Here is a 23,308-nt window from a genome sequence, read left to right on the forward strand (position 1 = left end):
TGGTCTATTCAGAGATTCAACTTCTTCCTGGTTTAGTCTTGGGAGGGTGTATTTGTCGAGGAATTTATCCATTTCTTCTAGAATTTCTAGTTTATTTGCATAGAGGTGTTTGTAGTATTCTCTGATGGTAGATTGTATTTCTGTGGGATTGGTGGTGATATCCCCTTTTTCATTTTTTATTGCATCTATTTGATTCTTCTCTCTTTTCTTCTTTATTAGTCTTGCTAGCAGTCAATCAATTTTGTTGATCTTTTCAAAAAACCAGCTCCTGGATTCATTAATTTTTTGAAGGGTTTTTTGTGTCGCTATTTCCTTCAGTTCTGGTCTGATTTTAGTTATTTCTTGCCTTCTGCTAGCTTTTGAATGTGTTTGCTCTTGCTTCTCTTGTTCTTTTAATTGTGATGTTAGGGTGTCAGTTTTGGATCTTTCCTGCTTTCTCTTGTGGGCATTTAGTGCTATAAATTTTCCTGTACACACTGCTTTGAATGTGTCCCAGAGATTCTGGTATGTTGTGTCTTTGTTCTCATTGGTTTCAAAGAACATCTTTATTTCTGCCTTCATTTCATTATGTACCCAATAGTCATTCAGGAGCAGGTTGTTCAGTTTCCATGTAGTTGAGCAGTTTTGAGTGAGTTTCTTAATCCTGAGCTCTAGTTTGATTGCACTGTGGTCTGAGAGGCAGTTTGTTTTAATTTCTGTTCTTTTACATTTGCTGAGGAGAGCTTTACTTCCAACTATGTGGTCAGTTTTGGAATAGGTGTGGTATGGTGCTGAAAAAAATGTATATTCTGTTGATTTGGGGTGAAGAGTTCTGTTAATGTCTATTAGGTCCACTTTGTGCAGAGCTGAGTTCAATTCCTGGATATCCTTGTTAACTTTCTGTCTCATTGATCTGTCTAATGTTGACAGTGGGGTGTTAAAATCTCCCATTATTATTGTGTGAGAGTTTAAGTCCCTTTGTAGGTCACTCAGGACTTGCTTTATGAATCTGGGTGCTCCTCTGTTGGGTGCATATATATTTAGGAGAGTTAGCTCTTCTTGTTGAATTGATCCCTTTACCATTATGTAATGGCCTTCTTTGTCTCTTTTGATCTTTGTTGGTTTAAAGTCTATTTTATCAGAGACTAGGATTGCAACCCCTGCCTTTTTTTGTTTTCCAGTTGCTTGATAGATCTTCCTCCATCCCTTTATTTTGAGTCTATGTGTGTCTCTGCATGTGAGATGGGTTTCCTGAATACAGCACACTGATGGGTCTTGACTCCTTATCCAGTTTGCCAAGTCTGTGTCTTTTAATTGGAGCATTTATCCCATTTACATTTAAAGTTAATATTGCTATATGTGAATTCGATCCTGTCATTATGATGTTAGTTGGTTATTTTGCTCGTCAATTGATGCAGTTTCTTCCTAGCCTCGATGGTCTTTACAATTTAGCATGTTTTTGCAGTGGCTGGTACCGGTTGTTCCTTTCCATGTTTAGTGCTTTCTTCAGGAGCTCTTTTAGGGCAGGCCTGGTGGTGACAAAATCACTCAGCATTTGCTTGTCTGTAAAGTATTTTATTTCTCCTTCACTTATGAAGCTTAGTTTGGCTGGATATGAAATCCTGGTTTGAAAATTCTTTTCTTTAAGAATGTTGAATATCGGCCCCCACTCTCTTCTGGCTTGTAGAGTTTCTTCTGAATCAGCTGTTAGTCTGATGGGCTTCCCTTTGTGGGTAACCCGACCTTTCTCTCTCTCCGCCCTTAACATTTTTTCTTTCATTTCAACTTTGGTGAATTTGACAATTATGTGTCTTGGAGTTGCTCTTCTCAAGGAGTATCTTTGTGCTGTTCTCTGTATTTCCTGAATCTGAATGTTGCTCTGCCTTGCTTGATTGGGGAAGTTCTCCTGGATAATATCTTGCAGAGTGTTTTCCAACTTGGTTCCATTCTCCCCATCATTTTCAGGTACACCAATCAGACGTAGGTTTGGTGTTTTCACATAATCCCAAATTTCTTTGAGGCTTTGTTCGTTTCTTTTGATTCTTTTTTCACTAATGTTCCATTCTTGCTTCATTTCATTCATTTCATCTTCCATCGTTGATACCCTTTCTTCCAGTGGATCGCGTCAGCTACCGAGGCTTCTGCAATCTTTGTGTAGTTCTGATACTTGGCTTTCAGCTCCATCAGCTCCTTTAACCCCTTCTCTCCATTGGTTATTCTACTTATCCATTCATCTAATTTTTTTCAAAGTTTTTAACTTCTTTGCTATTGTTTTGAATTTCCTCTCGTAGCTCAGAGTAGTTTGATCGTCTGTAGCCGTCTTCTCTCAACTCATCAAAGTCATTCTCTGTCCAGCGTTGTTCCATTCCTGGTGAGGAACTGCATTGCTTTCAACGAGGAGAGATGCTCTGATTTTTAGAGTTTCCAGTTTTTCTGCTCTGTTTTTTCCCCATCTTTGTGGTTTTATCTACTTTTGGTCTTTGATGATGGTGATGTAGTGATGGGTTTTTGGTGTGGATGTCCTTTCTGTTTGTTAGTTTTCCTTCTACCAGACAGGACACTCAGCTGCAGGTCTGTTGGAGTTTGCTAGAGTTCCACTCCAGACCCTGTTTGGCTGGGTGTCAGCAGTGGTGGCTGCAGAACAGCGGATTTTCGTGAGACCACAAATTCAGCTGTCTGATAGTTCCTCTGGAAGTTTTGTCTCAGAGGAGTACCTGGCCGAGTGAGATGTCAGTCTGTCCCTACTGGGGGGTGCCTCCCAGTTAGGCTGCTCGGAGGTCAGGGACTCACTTTAGGAGGCAGTCTGTCCGTTGTCAGATCTCCAGCTGTGTGCTGGGAGAACCACTACTCTCTTCAAAGCTGTCAGTCAGACAGGGACATTTAAGTCTGCAGAGGTTCCTGCTGAGTTTTTGTTTTTCTGTGCCCTGCCCCCAGAGGTGGAGCCTACAGTGGCAGGCAGGCCTCCTTGAGCTGTGGTGGGCTCCACCCAGTTTGAGCTTCCTGGCTGCTTTGTTTACCTAAGCAAGCCTGGGCAATGGCGGACGCCCCTCCCCCAGCCTCGCTGCTACCTTGCAGTTTGATCTCAGACTGCTGTGCTAGCAATCAGCGAGACTCTGTGGGCATAGGACCCTCCGAGCCAGGTGCGGGACACAATCTCCTGGTGTGCCGTTTTCCAGGCCCGTTGGAAAAGCACAGTATTAGGGTGGGACTGACCCGATTTTCCAGGTGCTGTCTGTTACCCCTTTCTTTGACTAGGAAAGGGAACTTCCTGACCCCTTGTGCTTCCCGAGTGAGGCAATGCCTCGCCCTGCTTCGGCTCGTGCACAGTGCGCTGCACCAATTGTCCTGCACCCACTGTTTGGCACTCCCTAGTGAGATGAACCCGGTACCTCAAATGGAAATGCAGAAATCACCCATCTTCTGTGTCGCTCAGGCTGGGAGCTGTAGACAGGAGCTGTTCCTATTTGGCCATCTTGGCTCCAGCCCCGAATCAATATTGTTAAAATGGCTATATTGCCCAAAGCAATTTACAGATTTCATGTTATTTCAATGAAGCTATCAGTTGCATTTTTTAATTAGTTAAAGAAAATTTTTCAAATTCACATGGAACCAAAAAGAGCCCAAATAGCCAAAGCGATTGTGACCCAAGTAAAAACAAAACAAAACAAAACAAAAAAACCCCACAAGGCTGAGGGCATCACATAATCCAACTTTAAATCATACTATAAGAATACAGCAATCAAAAGAGCATGGAACTGGAACAAAAATAACACAAAGACCAAGGGAACATAATTGAGATCTGAGAAATAAAGCCACACACTTATGACTATCTTATCTTTGATCAGGTTGACAAATACAAGTAAGGTGGAAAGGAATTCCTATTCAATAAATGGTGTTGAGATTACTGGTTAGCGATATGCAGATCAAACTGGATGTCTTCCTTACACCATACAGAAAAAATAACTCAGGATGGATTAAAGACTTTAATATAAAACCTAAAACTAAAAAGGCCCTTGAACAAAACATAAAACAGAGCATTCTGGACATATACCCTGGCAAAGATTTCATGACAAACATGCTAAAAGCAATTGCAACAAAACCAAAAATTGACAAATGGCACCGAAGTAAGCTAAGGATCTTCTGCACAACAAAAGGAACTATCAGCAGAGTAAGCAGATAACCTACAGAATTGGAGGTTACTCCATATTTTACAAACATTATCTGACAGAAGTCTAATATCCAGAATCTATAAGGATCTTAAACAAATTAACAAGGAAGAAACAAATTAGCTTAATAAAAAAGTGGGAGTATTAGTGAGCATTATCTAGAGGGACAGAACTACTAGAATAGATGTATACATGAAAGGGAGTTTATTAAGGATTATTAACTCACACGATCACAAGGCGAAGTCCCACCACAGGCTGTCTGCAAGCTGAGGAGCAAGAAAGCCAGTCCGAGTCCCAAAACCTTAAAAGTAGGGAAGCTGACAGTGCAAACTTTAGTTTGCGGCCAAAGGCCCAAGAGCCCCTGGAAAATCACTGCTGTAAGTTCAAGAGTCCAAAATCTGAAAAACTTGGAGTCTGATGTTCAAGGGCAGGAAGCATCCAGAACAGGAGAAAGATGAAGGCCCGAATACTCAGCAAGTCTGCCCATTCCAGTTTCTTCTGCCTGCTTCATCCTGGCCACAGTGGTAGCTGATTAGCTGGTGGCCACCGAGATTCAGGATGGTTATGCCTCTCCAAGTCCACTGACTCAAATGTTAATTTTCTTTGGCAACACCTCACAAACACACAGAGGAAAAATACTTTGCATCTTTCAATTCGATCAAGCTGACACTCAGTATTAACCATCACAAGTCCACCCCGGTCAACTTCAACCAATACTCATCTCCTGAAATCACACATAATCTTCAGATAAAGACAATAATAAAAAATACACCTAACGTAATACACTTATCCTTTGTACAACCGGAAGCGCACTTAACCTAAGCGCTATTACATAAAGTTAACAACACTTAAGTGCTGATATGAAGTCTTATGTCACATGATAAGTCTTATGTCACATGATAAGAAAAAGGAAACAAAGTGAAGATATTTTCTAAGTACAAGTGTATACATGCACAAACATGTCCTTAACAAAATGAGGAGGAAATACTCGTGAAAATTACAGTCTTCATTTCTGCCACTGGTCACATGGTCATAGCTGGTATTGATAACTACTTTCTACTACCCATTCTGTATTTTCCTTGCCTTCAGCAAGCATCTCAGTTAATTGTGGTTTTTTACCTGGTGGAATGACCAAAACTTTCATTCCTGAAGGATCTGAGCCATCTGTAGTCTTGCCTGCCTTGGGTTGTTGTAGTTTCCCATTGACTTTAATCACAGGGCATGGAACTACTAAGAGACACCCCAGGGGATCTTCCATGCATATTTTTTCTTACCTCTATTGTGGAGTAGTAGATTGATTTCATCTTGATAGTCCAGGCAAATCATCCCAGCCATCACTAACTCTTTTCTTACCCTGTTGACCTAGAGGTGGAAAGAGCCCAAAGTGGCCAGGTGGTAATCTTAATCTCCAACTTAATGGAATCTTTATTGTGTCTCTTTATGGCAGCATTTCTCCTCTGGGACTAAGACCTCTGGGTCGGCAGAACATAGTGTGCGAACAGGAAGCAAAAATTTTGCTAGTGGGTCACTGGGGGTGATGGTGAGTAGTGCCACTTCCAATTCCACCCTTTGATTCCTGGACCCATGAATCCCGGTAATAGGAGAAACAGTACCATATATTGGATACTGATTCAGGGCATGCATAGCCTTTTGGAAAATTTTGCCCCAGTCCTGCAAAGTATTGTCACCTAGTTGTGATTGTAACTGTCATTTGAAAAGGTCATTCCACCATTCTACCAATCTGGCTGTTTAAGGATGATAGGAAACATGGTAAGACCGGTAAATTCCATGAGAATGAGCACATTTCTGCACTTCTTTAGCTGTAAAGTGAGTGCCTTGGTCAGAGGCAATGCTGTATGGAACACCATGACGGTGGATAAGGCATTTTGTGAGTCCATGGATGGTAGTCTTAGCAGAATCATTGAGTGCAGGATGGGCCAACCCATACCCAGAGTAATTGTCTATTCCAGTGAGGACAGACCACTGCTCTTTCCATGATGGAAGAGATCTAATATAATCAACCTGCCACCAAGTAGGTGGCTGATCACACCAGGGAATTGTGCCATGTTGAGTGCTCAATGTTGGTGTCTGCTGCTTGAAAATTAGGCATTTAGTGGTGGCCATAGCCAGGTCAGACTTGGTGAGTGGAAGTCCATGTTGCTGAGCCCATGTGTAACCTCCATCCCTGCCACCATGACCACTGGGCAATGACAGGAGTGGCTGGGGAAAGAGGCTGAGTGGTGTCCACAGAACAAGTCATTCTATCCACTTGATTATTGATATCCTCCTCTGCTGAGGTAACTTTGGCGAGCACTCACAAGGGATACAAATATATTCACAGTTTTTGACCACTCAGAGAGGTCCATCTACATTTCTTCCCCAAATTTCTTTGTCACTAATTTTCCAATCATGCTTCTTCCAAATCCATGACCACCCAGACAGATCATTGGCTACAGCCCATGAATCAATAAATAATTGCACATCTGACCACATCTCCTTCCAAGCAAAGTGCACAACTAGGTGTACTGTTTGAGATTCTTCTCACTGGGAAGATTTCCTTTCACCTCTCCTGGGATATCCTAGAAAAGGGCTGTAGTGCTGCAGGTGTTCACTTTCAGATGGTGCCTGCAAATCATGCAGAACTATCTGTGAAACAGGCCCTAGCCTTCTCTTCCTCTGTCAAGTAATCATAGGGAACTCCCCATGAGGCCATTGGTGCAGGCTGGCGGAGAGAAGACAGGATGGCAGGAGGGGAGACCACGGATATGTGAGACTTCCTCATGTAACTTACCTGTGCCCTCAGGGCCTGCTTAAGCCCGATCACCTATATAACACTTCTATTTGATGATAGGATGCTGCTGTGCATGCCCCACTGTATGGATAGATGGGTCAGAAAGCACCCAGTTCAATGATAAGCAGTTCAGGTCACATGGAGACTTGATGACCCAAACATTCAGTTTATACCACTGTCACTATCCAAGATCTGGCTGTCTTCTGCACAGGCCGAACAGGAGAGCTGAATGGGAATGTGATGGAAATCACCACCCCTGCATCTTCCAAGTCCTTGATGGTGGCACTAAGCCCTGCAACCCCTCCAGGGATGCAATATTGTTTGTGACTTACTATTTTTCTAGGTAGAGGCAGCTCTAATAGCTTTCATTTGGCCTTTCCCACCATAATAGCCCTCACCCTACCAGTCAGGGAGCCAATGTGGGGATTCTGCCACCTGCTAAGTCTATGTCTATGACATTTATCCATTCTGGCACTGGAGAAATGACCACAGGATGATTACAGAGACCCACTGGACCCACCGTAAATCTAACCTGAGCTATAATTCCATTTAATTACCTGACCTTCATAAGCCTCAACTTTAACAGGAGAACCAAAATGACACTTTGGATCCCGTGGAATCAACATCAGTTCAGAGCCAGTGTCCAGTAGTTCCTGAAAAATCTGATTTTTCTCCTGTCCCCAATACACAGTTACTCTGGTAAAAGGCTGAAGCTCTCCTTGGTGAAAATGGAAGAAAGATTAACAGTATACCTTGTCAGTAGAGCAGTGGGACCCTACCTCAAGGGGACACCTTCTCTTCATTCAAGGAGTTCTGGGTCTGTAAACTGGTTCAAGTCTGGAAATTCACTGAGGGGCCATGATTCTCTATTTTTGTAATTCAAATTAGTCTTTTGTCCAGTTGACCTGGAAGATTTCTGCTTATACAAATTAAGAATGCAGTAGGCTTCCTATTAATTTCATTGTAGGAACACAGTGATTAATTAGCCAGTGCCAGAGCTCTACACATGTCAGACTATTCTGATTGCTGTGTTGCCTCTGCTGTCCATTATGGTAATTATGCCCACGTAGCCTTTGACAGTTGAGTGATGCCACTTTACCTCTGCCTCCCCGGGATACAATTATTCCCATTGCACTTAAATTTTGTAGTTGAGTGACAGAGAAGAGCAATCACAGAGCTTTTGAAGGATGCAGGTGCTGCCCTCACAAATCTATTTTGCAAAGTGTTGGTCAAGGCTTTGTCTTTTGGACCTTCCCCCCACCCCCACCCAGGATGAGTAGGTCTAAAGTGACTAATCCACTGTAGCATTCCAATCTCCCTAAGCCTTTGGATCCGTCCCTCTACATTAAATCAAGGGAGATCAGACATTTCCAGCACGCTCACAATGGGATATCTTTTGATCCATATTTCAATAAATTCAGCCTGATCCATCTTTATTTTCCTTCCACCATTTTTCCACACCCTTAATATCCATTCCTGTGCCTGTTCTTCAGATTTCTGCTTATATAAATTAGAAAACATAGTCACTTGCAAGATGGCCAAATAGAAACAGCTCTGGTCTACAGCTCCCAGCGAGATCAAAGCAGAAGACAGGAAATTTCTGAATTTCTAATGTAGGTATCTGGTTCATCTCATTGGGACTGGTTGGACAGTGGGTTCAGCCCATAGAGGGCAAGCCAAAGCAGGGCAGGGGGTCACCTCACCCAGGAAGTTCAAAGAATTGGGATTTCCCTTTCCTAGCCAAGGGAAGCCATGAGTGACTGTACCTGGAGTAGCGGTACACTCCTGCCCAAGTACTGCACTTTTCCTATGGTCTTCACAACTGGCAGACCAGGAGATGCCCTCCTCTACCTGGTTCAGTGGGTCCCACACCCATGGAACCTTGCTCACTGGGACACGGGAGCTTGGCAGGGGGAGGGGCATCCACCATTGCTGAGGCTTGAGTAGGTGGTTCTATGCTTACAGTGTACACAAAGTGGCAGGGAAGCTCGAACTGGGCAGAGCCCACCACAGCTGAGCAAGGCCTATTGCCTCTCTGGATTCCTTCTCTGGGGGCAGGGAATATCTGAACAAAAGGCAACAGCTTCTCCAGACTTAAACATCCCTGCCTGACAGCTCTGAAGAGAGCATTGGTTCTCCCAGTATGGCATTTGAGCTCTGATAATGGACAGACTGCCTCCTTAAGTGGGTCCCTGACCCCCATGTAGCCTGACTGGGAGACACCTCCCAGTAGGGGCTGACAGACAGCTCATACAGGCGAGTGCCTCTCTGGGATGAAGCTTCCAGAGGAAGGATCAGGCAGCAATATTTGCTGTTCTGCAGCCTCCGTTGGTGATATCCAGGCAAACAGGGTCTGGAGTGGACCTTCAGCAAACTCCAACAGGCCTGTAGCTGAGGGGCCTGTCTGTTAGAAGGAAAACTAACAAACAGAAAGGAATAGCATCAACATCAACAAAAAGGACATCCACACCAAAACCCCATCCATAGGTCAAAAGCATCAAAGACCAAAGCTAAATAAAACCACAAAGATAGGGAGAAACCAGAGTAGAAAGGCTGAAAATAACAAAAACCAGAATGCCTCTTCTCCTCCAAAGCAACACAACTTCTCACCAGCAAGGGAACAAAACTGGAAGAAGAATGAGTTTGATGAATTGACAGAAGTAGGCTTCAGAAGGTCGGTAATAACAAACCTCTATGAGCTAAAGGAGCATGTTCTAACCCATCGCAAGGAAGCTAAAAACCTTCAAAAAAGGTTAGACGAACAGCTAACTAGAACAACCAGTGTAGAGAAGAGCTTAAATGACCTGATGGAGCTGAAAACCACAGTATGAGAACTTCGTGAAGCATACACAAGCTTCAATAGCCGATTCAATCAAGTAGAAGAAAGGATATCAGTGATTGAAGATCAAATTAATGAAATAAACTGAGAAGACAAGATTAGAGAAAAATGAGGCAAAAGAAACAAACAAAGCCTCCAAGAAATATGGGACTATGTGAAAAGACCAAATCTACATCTGATTCATGTGCCTGAAAGGGACAGGGAGAATAGAACCAAGTTAGAAAACATTCTTCAGGATATTATCTGGGAGAACTTCTCCAATGTAGCAAGGCAGGCCAACACTGAAATTCAGAAAATACAAAGAATACCACAAAGATATTCCTCGAGAAGAGCAACCCCAAGACACATAATTGTCAGATCCACCAAGGTTGAAATGAAGGAAAAAATATTAAGGGCAGCCAGAGAGAAAGGTCCTGTTACCCACAAAGGGAAGCCCATCAGATTAACAGCAGATCTGTCTGCAGAAACACTACAAACCAGAAAAGAGTGGGGGCCAATAGTCAACTTTCTTAAAGAAAAGAATTTTCAACACAGAATTTTGTATCCAGCCAAACCTTCATAAGTGAAGGACAAATAAAATCCTTTCCAGGCAAGCAAATGCCGAGAGATTTTGTTGCCACCAGGCCTGCCTTACAAGAGCTCCTGAAGGAAGCGTTAAACACTGATAGGAACAACCAGTATCAGCAACTGCAAAAACATGCCAAATTGTAAAGACCACCAATGCCATGAAGAAACTGCATCAATAAGCAGGCAAAATAACCAGCTAGCACCATAATGACAGGATCAAATTCACACATAACAATATTAACCTTAAATATAAATGGGCTAAATACCACAACTAAAAGACGCAGACTGGCAAATTGAATAAAGAGTCAAGACCCATTGGTGTGCTGTATTAAGGAGACTGATCTCATGTGCAAAGATACACATAGGCTCAAAATAAAGGGATGGAGGAAGATCTACAAAGCAAATGGAAAGCAAAATGAAGCAGGGGTTGCAATCCTGGTCTTTGATATAACATCCTTTAAACCCACAAATATCAAAAGAGATAAAGAAGGCCCTTACATAATGATAAAGGGATCAATTCAACAACAAGAGCTAACTATCCTAAATATATATGCACCCAATACAGGAGCACCCAGATTTATAAAGCAAGTTCTTTGAGACCTACAAAGAGACTTAGACTCTCACACAATGATAATGGGAGACGTTAACACCCCACTGTCAACATTGGACAGATCAATGAGACAGAAAGTTAACAAGGATATCCAGGAATTGAACTCAGCTCTGAACCAAGCAGACTAAATAGACATTTACAGAACTCTCCACCCCAAATCAACAGAATATACATTCTTCTCAGCACCACATCACACTTATTCTAAAATTGACCACATAATTGGAAGTAAAACACTCCTCAGTAAATGTAAATGAACAGAAATTACAACAAACTCTCTCTCAGACTACAGTGCAATCAAATTAGAACTCAGGATTAAGAATCTCAAGGCCGGGCGCGGTGGCTCACGCTTGTAATCCCAGCACTTTGGGAGGCCGAGGCGGGCGGATCACGAGGTCAGGAGATCGAGACCACAGTGAAACCCCGTCTCTACTAAAAATACAAAAAAATTAGCTGGGCGTGGTGGTGGGCGCCTGTAGTCCCAGCTACTTGGAGAGGCTGAGGCAGGAGAACGGCGTGAACCCAGGAGGCGGAGCTTGCAGTGAGCCGAGATTGCATCACTGCACTCCAGCCTGGGCGACAGAGCGAGACTCCCTCTCAAAAAAAAAAAAAAAAAAAAGAATCTCACTCAAAACTGCACAACTACATGGAAACTGAACAACCTACTCCTGAATGACTAATGAGCAAATAACAAAACGAAGGCAGAAATAAACATGTTCTTTGAAATCAATGAGAACAAACACATGACATACCAGAATCTCTGGGACATATTTGAAGCAGTGCGTAGAGGGGAATTTATAGCACTACATGCCCACAAGAGAAAACAGGAGATATCTAGAATCGACACCCTAACATCACAATTAAAAGAACTAGAGAAGCAAGAGCAAACAAATTCAAAAGCTAGCAGAAGACAAGAAATAACTAAGATCAGAGCAGAACTGAAGAAGATAGAGACACACACACACAAAAAAAAAGCTTCAAAAAATCAATGAATCCAGGAGCTGTTTTTTTTAAAGATCAACAAAATAGATAGAACGCTAGCAAGACTAATAAAGAAGAAAAGACAAAAGAATCAAATAGATGCAATAAAAAATGATAAAGGGGATATCACCACTGATCCCACAGAAATGCAAATTACCATCAGAGAATACTATAAACACCTCTGCACAAATAAACTAGAAAATCTAGAAGAAATAGATAAGTTCCTGGACACATACACCATCCCAAGACTAAACTAGAAAGAAGTTAAATCTCTGAATAGATCAATAACATGTTCTGAAATTGAGGCTATAATTAATAGCCTACCAACCAAAAAAAAAGGTCCAAGACCAGAGATATTCACAGCTGAATTCTACCAGAGGTACAAAGAGGAGCTGGTATCATTCCTTCTGAAGCTATTCCAATCAATAGAAAAAGAGGGAATCCCCCCAACTCATTTAAGAGGCTATCATCATGTGATACCAATGCCTGGCAGAGACACAATAAAAAAAGAGAATTTTAGGACAATATCCCTGATGAACATCGATGCAAAAATCCTCAATAAAATACTGGCAAACCGAATCCAGCAGCACATCGAAAATCTTATCCAACACGATCAAGTTGGCTTCATCCCTGGGATCTAAGGCTGGTTCAACATAAACAAATCAATAAATGGAATCCATCACACAAACAGAACCAACGACAAAAACCACATGATTATTTCAATAGATGCAGAAAAGGACTTTGACAAAATTCAACAGCCTTTCATGCTACAAGCTCTCAATAAACTAGGTATCGATGGAACGTATCTCAACATAATAAGAGCTATTTATGACAAACCCACAGCCAATATCACACTGAACGGGCAAAAACTGGAAGCATTCCCTTTGAAAACCAGCACAAGACAAGGATGCCGTCTCTCACCACTCCTATTCAACATAGTATTGGAAGTCCTGGCCAGGGCAATCAGGCAAGAGAAAGCAATAAACGTATTCAAATAGGAAAAGAGGAAGTCAAATTGTCTCTGTTTGCAGATGACATGATTGTATATTTAGAAAACCCCATCATCTCAGCCCAAAATCTTCTAAAGCTGATAAGCAACTTCAGCAAATTCTCAGGATACAAAATCAATGTGCAAAAATCACAAGCATTTCTATACACCAATAACAGAGAACCAAATTATGAGTGAACTCCCATTCACAATTGCTACAAAGAGAATAAAATACCTACGAATGCAGCTTACAAGGGATGTGAAGAACCTCTTCAAGGAGAACTACAAACCACTGCTCAAAGAAATAAGATAGGCCACAAATGGAAAAATATTTCATGCTCATGGATAAGAAGAATCAATATCATGAAAACTGCATTACTACCCAAAGAAATTTATAGATTCAATGCTATCTCCAACGAGCTGCCACTGACTTTCTTCACAGAATTGCGAAAAACTACCTTAAACTTCATATGGAACCAAAAAAGAGCCCACATAGCCAGGACAATTTGGGGGAAGAAGAACAAATCTGGAGTCATCATGCTACCTGACTTCAAACTTTACTAGAAAGCTACAGTAACCAAAACAGCATGGTATTTGTACCAAAACAGATACATAGACCAATGGAACAGAACAGAGGCTTCAGAAAAAACACCACACATCTACCACTAACTTATCTTTGAAAAACCTGACACACACAAGCAATGGGGAAAAGATCCCCTATTTAATAAATGGTGTTGGGAAAACTGGCTAGCCATATGCAGAAAAGTGAAACTTGACCCTTTCCATACACCTTGTACAAAAATTAACCAAGATGGATTAAAGACTTAAACGTAAGACCTAGGACCATAAAAATCCTAGAAGAAAACCTGAGCAATACCACTCAGGACATAGGCAAGGGCAAAGACTTCATGTCTAAAACACCAAAAGCAATGGCAACAAAAGCCAAAATTGACAGATTGGATCTAATGAAATGAAACAGCTTCTGCACAGCAAAGGAGACTATCATCAGAGTGAACAGGCATCCTACAGAATGGGAGAAAATTTTTCCAATCTAGCCATCTGACAAAGGACTAATATCCAGAATCTACAAAAAACTTAAACAAATTTACAAGAAAAAATCAACCCCATCAAAAAATGGGCAAAGGATATGAACAGACACTTCTCAAAAGAAGACATTTATGCAGCCAACAGACATGAAAAAATGCTCATCATCACTGGTCATGCAAATCAAAACTACATTGAGATACCATCTCACGCCAGTTAGAATGGCGATCATTAAAAGTCAGGAAACAATGGACGTTGGAGAGGTTGTGGAAAAATAGGAACACTTTTACAGTGTTGGTGGGGGTGTAAATTAGTTCAACCATTGTGGAAGATAGTGTGGGAATTCCTCAAGGATCTAGAACTAGAAATACCATTTAACTCAGAAATCCTATTACTGAACATATACCCAAAGGATTACAAATCATTCTATGATAAAGACACATGCACACGTATGTTTATTGTGGCACAATACACAATAGCAAAGACTTGGAACAACCTAAATGTCCATCAATGATAGTCTTGATTAAGAAAATGTGGCTCATATACACCATGGAATACTATGCAGCCATAAAAAGAAGGAGTTCATGTCCTTTGCAGGGACATGGATGAAGTTGGAAACCATCATTCCCAGCAAATTATCACCAGATCAGAAAACCAAACACCTCATGTTCTCACTGATAAGTGGGAGTTGAACAATTAGAACACATGGACACATGGAGGGGATGATCACACATTGGGGCCTGTGGGGAGTGGGGGGCTAAGGGAGGGATAACATTAGGAGAAATATCTAATGTAGATGATGGGTTAATGGGTGCAGCAAACCACCATGGCACATGTATACCTAAGTAACAAAACTGCACGTTCTTTAATCCATCTTGAATTAATTTTTGTATAAGGTGTAAGGAAGCGATCCAGTTTCAGCTTTCTACATATGGCTAGTGGGTTTTCCCAGCACCATTTATTAAATAGGGAATCCTTTCGCCATTGATTGTTTTTGTCAGGTTTGTCAAAGATCAGATAGTTGTAGATATGTGGCGTTATTTCTGAGGGCTCTGTTCTGTTCCATTGATCTATATCTCTGTTTTGGTACCAGTATCATGCTGTTTTGGTTACTGTAGCCTTGTAGTATAGTTTGAAGTCAGGTAGCATGATGCCTCCAGCTTTGTTCTTTTGGCTTAGGATTGACTTGGCCATGTGGGCTCTTTTTTGGTTCCACATGAACTTTAAAGTAGTTTTTTCCAATTCTGTGAAGAAAGTCATTGGTAGCTTGATGGGGATGGCATTGAATCTATAAATTACCTTGGGCAGTATGGCCATTTTCATGATATTGATTCTTCCTACCCATGAGCGTGGACCGTTCTTCCATTTGTTTGTATCTTTTTTTATTTCATTGAGCTGTGGTTTGTAGTTCTCCTTGAAGAGGTCCTTCACATCCCTTGTAAGTTGGATTCCTAGGTATTTTATTCTCTTTGAAGCAATTGTGAATGGGAATTCACTCATGATTTGGCTCTCTGTTTGTCTCTTATTGGTGTATAAGAATGCTTGTGATTTTTGTACATTGATTTTGTATCCTGAGACTTTGCTGAAGTTGCTTATCAGCTTAAGGAGATTTTGGGCTGAGATGATGGGGTTTTCTAGATATACAATCATGTCATCTGCAAACAGGGACAATTTGACTTCCTCTTTTCCTAATTGAATATCCTTTATTTCCTTCTCCTGCTTGATTGCCCTGGCTGGAACTTCCAACACTATGTTGAATAGGAATGGTGAGAGAGGGCATCCCTGTCTTGTGCCAGTTTTCAAAGGGAATGCTTCCGGTTTTTGCCCACTCAGTATGATATTGGCTGTGGGTTTGTCATAGATAGCTCTTATTATTTTGAGATACATCCCATTAATACCTAATTTATTGAGAGTTTTTAGCATGAAAAGTTGTTGAATTTTGTCAAAGGCCTTTTCTGCATCTATTGAGATAATCATGTGGTTTTTGTCTTTGGTTCTGTTTATATGTTGGATTACATTTATTGATTTTCGTATGTTGAACTAGCCTTGCATCCCAGGGATGAAGCCCACTTGATCATGGTGGATAAGCTTTTTGATGTGCTGCTGTGTTTGGTTTGCCAGTACTTTATTGAGGATTTTTGCATCAATGTTCATCAAGGATATTGGTCTAAAATTCTCTTTTTTGGTTGAATCTCTGCCAGGCTTTGGAATCAGGATGACGCTGAAAGAAATAATGAAGATCAGAGCAGAACTAAAATAAATTGAAATAAAAAAATTCAAAAGATAAATGAAACAAAAAGCTGGTATTTTTAAAAGATAAATAAAATTGATTGACCATTAGCAAGATTAACCAAGAAAAGAGAGAAGATCCAAATAAGCTCAATTAAAAACAAAAATGAGAGATATTACAACTGACACCACAGAAATACAAAAGATCATTCAAGACTACTATGCAAACATTTATGTGCACAAAGTAGAATACCTACAGGAGATGGACAAATTTCCCGAAATATACAACCCTCCAAGCTTAAATCAAGAAGAACCAGAAACCCTGAAGAGACCAATAATAAGCAGCGAGATTGAAATGCTAATTTTAAAAATTACCAACAAAAAAAGTCCAGGAACAGACAGATTCACAGCTGAATTCTATCAGACATTCAAAAAAGAATTGGTACAAATCCTATTGACACTGTTCCACAAGATAAAGAGAAACTCCTCCCTAAATCACTCCATGAAGCCAGTATCACCCTAATACCAAAACCAGGAAGGGACATAACAAAAAAAAAAAAGAAAAGAAAACTACAGACCATTATCTCTGATGAGCATAGATGCAAAATTTCTTTTTTTTTTTTTTTTTTTTTTGAGACGGAGTCTTTCTCTGTCCCCCAGGCAAAATTTCTTAAGAAAATACTAGTTAACCAGCTGCGTGTGGTGGCTCACGCCTATAATTTCAGCACTTTAGGAGGCCAAGGCAGGCAGATAGCCTGAGGTCAGAGTTTGAGACCAGAATGGCCAACATGGAGAAACCCTATCTCTACTGAAAATATAAAAATTAGCCAGGCGTGGTGGCAGGTGGCTGTAATCCCAGCTGCTACTCAGAAGGCTGAAGCAGTAGAATCACGTGAACTCAGGAAGAGGAGGTTGCAGTGAGCCAAGATTGTGCCATTGCACTCCAACCTGGATGACATAAGCGAAACTCTATCTCAGAAAAAAGAAGGAAGGAAGGAGGGAAGGAAAGAAGGAGAAATAAAGAAAGAAAGAGAAAGAAAGAAAGAAAGAAAGAAAGAAAGAAAGAAAGAAAGAAAGAAAGAAAGAAAGAAAAAGAAAATAGTAGCTAACCAAATCCAGCAACATGTCAAAAAAATAATCCACCATGATCAAGTGTGTTTCATTCCAAAGATGCAGGGGGATGTTTTAACATAGGCAAATCAATAAATGTGATACACTACATAAAAAGAATTAAAAACAAAAATCACATAATCATCTCAATAGATTCAGAAAAAGCATCTGACAAAATCCAGCACATCTTTGTGATTAAAACCCTCAGCAAAATCGGCATACAAGAGGCATACCTCAATGTAATAAAAGCCATCTATGACAAATCCACAGCCAACATAATACTGAACAGGGAAAAGTTGAAAGTATTCCATGAGAGAACTGGAACAAGACAAGGAAGCCCACTCTCACCACTTCTATTCAACATAGTACTGAAAGTCCTAGCCGGAGCAATCAGACAAGAGAAAGAAATAAAAGGCATCCAGAGTAATAAAGAGAGAGTTGAACTGTCACTGTTAGCTGATGATATGATTGTATACCGAGAAAACCCTAAAGACTCCTCCAGAAAGCTCCTAGAACTGATAAATGAATTCAGCAAAGTTTCAGGATACAAGATTAATGTACACAAATCAGTAGCTCTGCTATACACCAACAGATACCAAGCTGAGGACCAAATCAAGAACTCAACCCTCTTTATAATGGCTGTAAAATAAATAAATAAACAAAATACTTAGAAGTATACCTAACCAAGGAGGTGAAAGACCTTTACAAGGAAAACTACAAAATACTGCTGAAAGAAATCATAGATGATACTAATAAATGGAAACACATCCCAGGCTCATGGATGGGTAAAATCAATATTGTGAAAATGGCCATACTGCCAAAGCAAGTACAAATTCAATGCAATTCCCATCCAAATAACAACAACATTCTTCACAGAAAGAAAAAACAATTCTAAAGTTCGTATGCAACTAAAAAAGAGCCCACATAGCCAAAACAAGACTAAGCAAAAAATACAAATCCCGAGACATCACATTACCTGACTTCAAACTATACTATAATGCCACAGTCACCAAAACAGCATGGTACTGGTATAAGAATAGGCACATAGACCAATGGAACAGAATAGAGAATCCAGAAATAAACCCAAATACTTAGACCCAACTGATCTTCGACAAAGCAAACAAAAACATAAAGTGGGAAAAGGACACCCTAATCAACAAATGGTGCTGGGATAATTGGCAAGCCACACGTAGGAAAGTGGAACTGTATCCTCATCTCTCAGGTTATACAAAAATCCACTTAAGATGAATCAAGGACTTAAATCTAAGACCTGAAACTATAAAAATTCTAGACGATGGCTGGGTGCGGTGGCTTACGCCTGTAATCCCAGCACTTTGGAGGCCAGGGTGGGTGGATTACCTGAGGTCGGGAGTTTGAGACCAGCCTGACCAACATGGAGAAATCCCGTCTCTACTAAAAATACAAAAAATTAGCCGAGGGTGGTGGCACATACCTGTAATCCCAGCTACTCGGGAGTCTCAGGCAGGAGAATCGCTTGAAACCGGGAGGCAGAGGTTGCAGTGAGCTGAGATCGTGCCATTGCACGCCAGCCTGGGCAAGAAGAGCAAAACTCCGTCTCTCTCTCTCTCTCTCTCTCTCTATATATATATATATATATATGTATGTATATAAAAGATAACATCGATAAAATCCGTCTATACTTTGTCCTAGGCAAAGAATTCATGACCAAGAATCCAAAAGCAAATGCGACAAAAGCAAAGATAAATAGGTTGGACTAAATACGGAGATAATAGGTGGGACTATTAAAACAAAAACCAAGATAATAGGTGGGACTATTAAACTAAAGAGCCTCTGCACAGCAAAAGGAAGAGTGAACAGAGTAGACAGACAACCCACAGAGTGGGAGGCAGTCTTCACAATCTATGCATCTGACAATGGACTAATATCCAGAATCTACAACAAAAACAAATCAGTAAGAAGAAATAACAAAAAATCCCATCAAAAAGTGGGCTAAGGACACGAATAGACAGTTCTCGAAAGAAGATATACAAATGGCCAACAAACATATAAAAAACTGCTCAACATCACCAATGATCAGGGAAATGCAAATCAAAACCACAATGCGATACCACCTTACTCCTGCAGGAATGGCCATAATCAAAAAATCAAAAAAATAATAGATGTTGGTGTGGATGCCATTGAAAAGGAACACTTCTACAATGCTAGAGGGAATGTAAACTAGTATAAACACTACGAAAAACAGTGTGAGGATTCCTGAAAGAACTAATACTAGAACTACAGTTCGATCCAACAATCCCACTACTACATATCTACCCAGAGGAAAAGTCATTATATGAAAAAGATACTTGCACTTGCATGTTTATAGCAGCACAATTCACAATTGCAAAATTATGGAACCAGCCCAAAGGCCCATCACACAAGTGGATAACAAAATTGTTATATATATATATGTAATTGTTATATATATAGAGTTATATATATAACTGTTATATGTAGTTATATATAACAGTTATATATATAGTTATATATAACTTATATATAGTTATATATAACAGTTATATATAGTTATATATAACAGTTATATATAGTTATATATAACTGTTATATATAGTTGTATATATAATTTATATATATGTATATATATATATGATGGAATACTACTCAGCCTTAAAAACAAATGAATTAATGGCGTTCGCAGCAACCTGGATGGAACTGGAGGGTATTATTCTAAGTGAAATAACTCAGGAATGGAAAACAAAGCATCGTATGTTTTCACTCATAAGTGGGATCTAAGATATGAGGACACAAAGGCATCAGAATGATAAAATAGACTGAGGACTCAGGGAACGGGTGTGAGGGGCATGAGGGATAAAAGACTACAAATTGGGTTCAGTGTATACTGCTCGGGTGATGGGTGCACCAAAAACTCACAAATCACCACTAAAGAACTTACTCATGTAGCTAAATACTACCTGTTCCCCAAAAAACCTATAGAAATAAGAATATTTAAAAATTTAAAAAATTTTAAAAAGAAAAGCTAATTTTCAAAATAAATCAAATTAATCACCCAACTTCTCAATTTAAAAAACTAAATGACAACCATTTACTATAACTCAGAGGTGGGTTTAGTTTTATTTTCTATTGTCATCTTTTGAGCATTGTAAATTATGAAAGAGAGTTGGATCTACAGCACTTCTCAAATCGGCCTCTATGTTCCTTCAACCTAACAGTGCCCTCTTCTGGCTTCATGATTCACATTCAGCTGGTTCATTGATGTTGAAAAAAAAGTTTAACGTGAAGATGATGGAAAAAAAACCTGTTTTGAAACCTGGAATAATAAAGGCTTTAGATCTCCTTTTTAATATAATGAAAACAAACAAAATTCCAGTTGCAAGTATAATGGTGGTTTCCAGCAGCTGGAAGGAGGGTAAAATGGAGAGTTGTTTGATAGGTACGGAAAAGTTCTCGAGATTGGTTGTACAACAATGTACAGTTAAAAAATGTTAAGATGGTAAAGTTTATGTTATGTATGTTTTACCACAAAGCATATAAACAAATAAACAAATAAATAAATCTAATTGTGGTATAAATAGTCAATGTTGATAGAAGCAACTCTAAGTTGGGACTGTTTTCACCTCAAGTCAAATGTTTACCATAAATTAAACCTAGCTGGAGTTGATAAAATTTTTAATTCCTGTTACTTTACTAACTAGGCCCATATTTCTCTTAATTTGCTAAAACTATAGCTATAGAACGACTTAATTGCAACTCTTAATGTCTTTAGTCTTGAAGATTTAGAGACCTATGTAAAAAGACTGTGAAGTTGTTACTTCATTTACTTTAATAAATAATAAAATATTCTTCAGTTTCTAAAAATAAAGACTCCAAAGTTTGACTTGTATATCTGAGTGGAAGGCATAACATTTCACTGAGATGAAAGAAAAAAAAAACTAGGAAAGGAGCAAATTTGGTGGATTAAGGATAGACCAATGGTTCTCAACTGCGGACAATTGTGTACCCCAGGGGACATCTGGCAATGCTTGGAAATCTTTTTGGTTATCACAACTTGAGGAGTAGGGAATGGTACTGGCATATAGTTGGTAGAGGCTTAGCTTAGGACATTGCTAAACAGTAAACTCTGGCCACCACTACAAAGATTGATTTGGCCTCAAATAATAGCACCGAGGTTGAGAAACTCTGGGTTAGAATCTTCTTCGCTGACTTTGACCACTCTTTCTCAGCCTTTGCAGCAGACTTCTTTTCTTCTATCTGTCTCTAATTACTCAATATTCTGTTTTTAGCTCAATTATCTTTTCTTTAGATTTTCTCTTGGGGATATAATCCATTCCCTCGTCTTTAACTATCACCTCAATGTTGCTGTCTCCCACATCAGTATGTCTAGTTCCAACTACTCTTGTAGCTCTAAAATATTGCCTCTCTCAATGCCTCCCTAACATCTTTTCATTAAGCTACAGCTACATCTGACTTTTCTGTCTTTATTAGTAGCATTTGGTACAAAACCACAGGGTCATTTATTTCCCAAATATTTACTGAGTACCTAATTTGTGTAAAGGGCTATGCTGGTTACTTCGAGGAAGGTAGAAGGGTGGAGAAGAGATAGTTATAGTAGTAAATGCTTTATATGTATTATCCCTGGTTATGGAAACACCTTTGCAAGGAAAAAATTATGGCCTGGAAACCAAAGTTCCAAGAATTTAAATAATTACTTAAAGAGCTCAGAGCCTGTAAACAGCAGAGAGTTTAACAGGCACCTCTACTCTGGCATTAAGGACTTAGCTCTCTCCATTTAAAAAAAAAAAAACAAAAAACAAACAAACAAAAAATACTGAGGACAAAGCTGAAAAAGTGTGATCTAGTTTGTCCATAGCTAAAGGGAGATGGATGTGTGGGCTATTTTAATAATGAAGGTCTAAGAAGTTCCAGAAGCCTTTTCTTCTGAGACACGTGGTACTTTCTTCTGGTTACCATAAATCACAGAATATAACATATCATCATTGGTAAGATGGGTCATTTTTTTCCATACCTACAAGAAAGAAAAAAAAAAGCTGCCAACTAAAGTATAGTGTACCATCAATTGTTAGGTCGCAGAGATTTCCTAGATATTCAAATTTGGGGAAAAATATAATAAGCCTTCAAAAATTACAAATTTGCTTAAAAATATAAAGAAAAAATGATCTTAGATTCTGTGACATACGGTGAATTCATTTTCTACATTCAGTTTCCATGGTTGGTGCTAGTGTGCTATTCTGCACTCTAGTCAACTTACATGTTTGCATATTGCTTTTTAAATGTTTGTAGCTAGTTTCATAGCTCTGTGATGTGCATCTGCAGCTGGCTTGTAAAGCTCTTCAATAATTTATTTGGTTACCGCCCACCCCCGCGTCCCTCCCACACATATAAGCCATTCAGAGTTTACCACTTATAGGTAAACTTGAATTTCTTCTCATCTTAAAATTGCATAAATTATATTAAGTTCTCAATAAATTTATTTACATTAAGTGGGGGTGGGGCGCGATGGAAAAACACTATATTAAATAACGACATCGGTTTTTAACACTCATCCTAATAGAAACGTTAAAATAGAATGGGGTAGGGAGGAGGGGTGGAGGCGGAGAAGGGATGTACGTCTCAGGATACAGGAAATACGGTAAGAGCGAAACAGGAGGAAGCCAGCTCTGTGCCTGGAGGGGACCCGCCGCCATCTCAGGTCTCTTGGTTTTGCCAGGGCCCACCGGAGAAAACTGACGACCCGTTTCTGTAATCCTTATGGGAGACCAACCTTGTGCCTCCGGGAGATCCACTCTCCCACCTGGAAACGCACGGGAAGCCAAGCCTCCAAAAAAGCGCTGCCTCCTCGCTCCGCGTTGGGATTATCCGGAAGGAACTCCCAACGGAGGTAGTACCACTCTACCCTCCGCACCTCCTCCTGCATCAGCCGGCCTGAAGTCGCACCCTCCTCCTCCGGAGAAGTAGAGAAATAAATTTCTCCCACCTTAAACCAGGT

At 40.1% G+C, this 23,308-nt stretch overlaps 1 protein-coding gene across 3 annotated transcripts in view; it reads left to right on the top strand.

Moving 5' to 3' along the window:
- Positions 1–22,925: 22,925 nt before the first annotated feature.
- Positions 22,926–23,308, top strand: part of NBDY (negative regulator of P-body association) — a 98,041-nt gene continuing 97,658 nt past the window's right edge. The window contains exon 1 of one of the 3 annotated variants that reach the window (XR_008654754.2): positions 22,926–23,306. Coding sequence is in view for 1 of the 3 variants with exons in the window: in XM_055266976.2 (XP_055122951.1) it covers positions 23,071–23,277 (207 nt within the window). In the remaining 2 variants the exon portion in view is untranslated. The remainder of the gene's footprint in view (positions 23,307–23,308) is intronic. The other 2 variants (XM_055266976.2, XR_008654753.2) reach the window with 2 other exon arrangements.

Source organism: Symphalangus syndactylus, chromosome X (genome assembly GCF_028878055.3).
Source record: "Symphalangus syndactylus isolate Jambi chromosome X, NHGRI_mSymSyn1-v2.1_pri, whole genome shotgun sequence".
In the NCBI taxonomy this organism is placed as follows: domain Eukaryota; kingdom Metazoa; phylum Chordata; class Mammalia; order Primates; family Hylobatidae; genus Symphalangus; species Symphalangus syndactylus.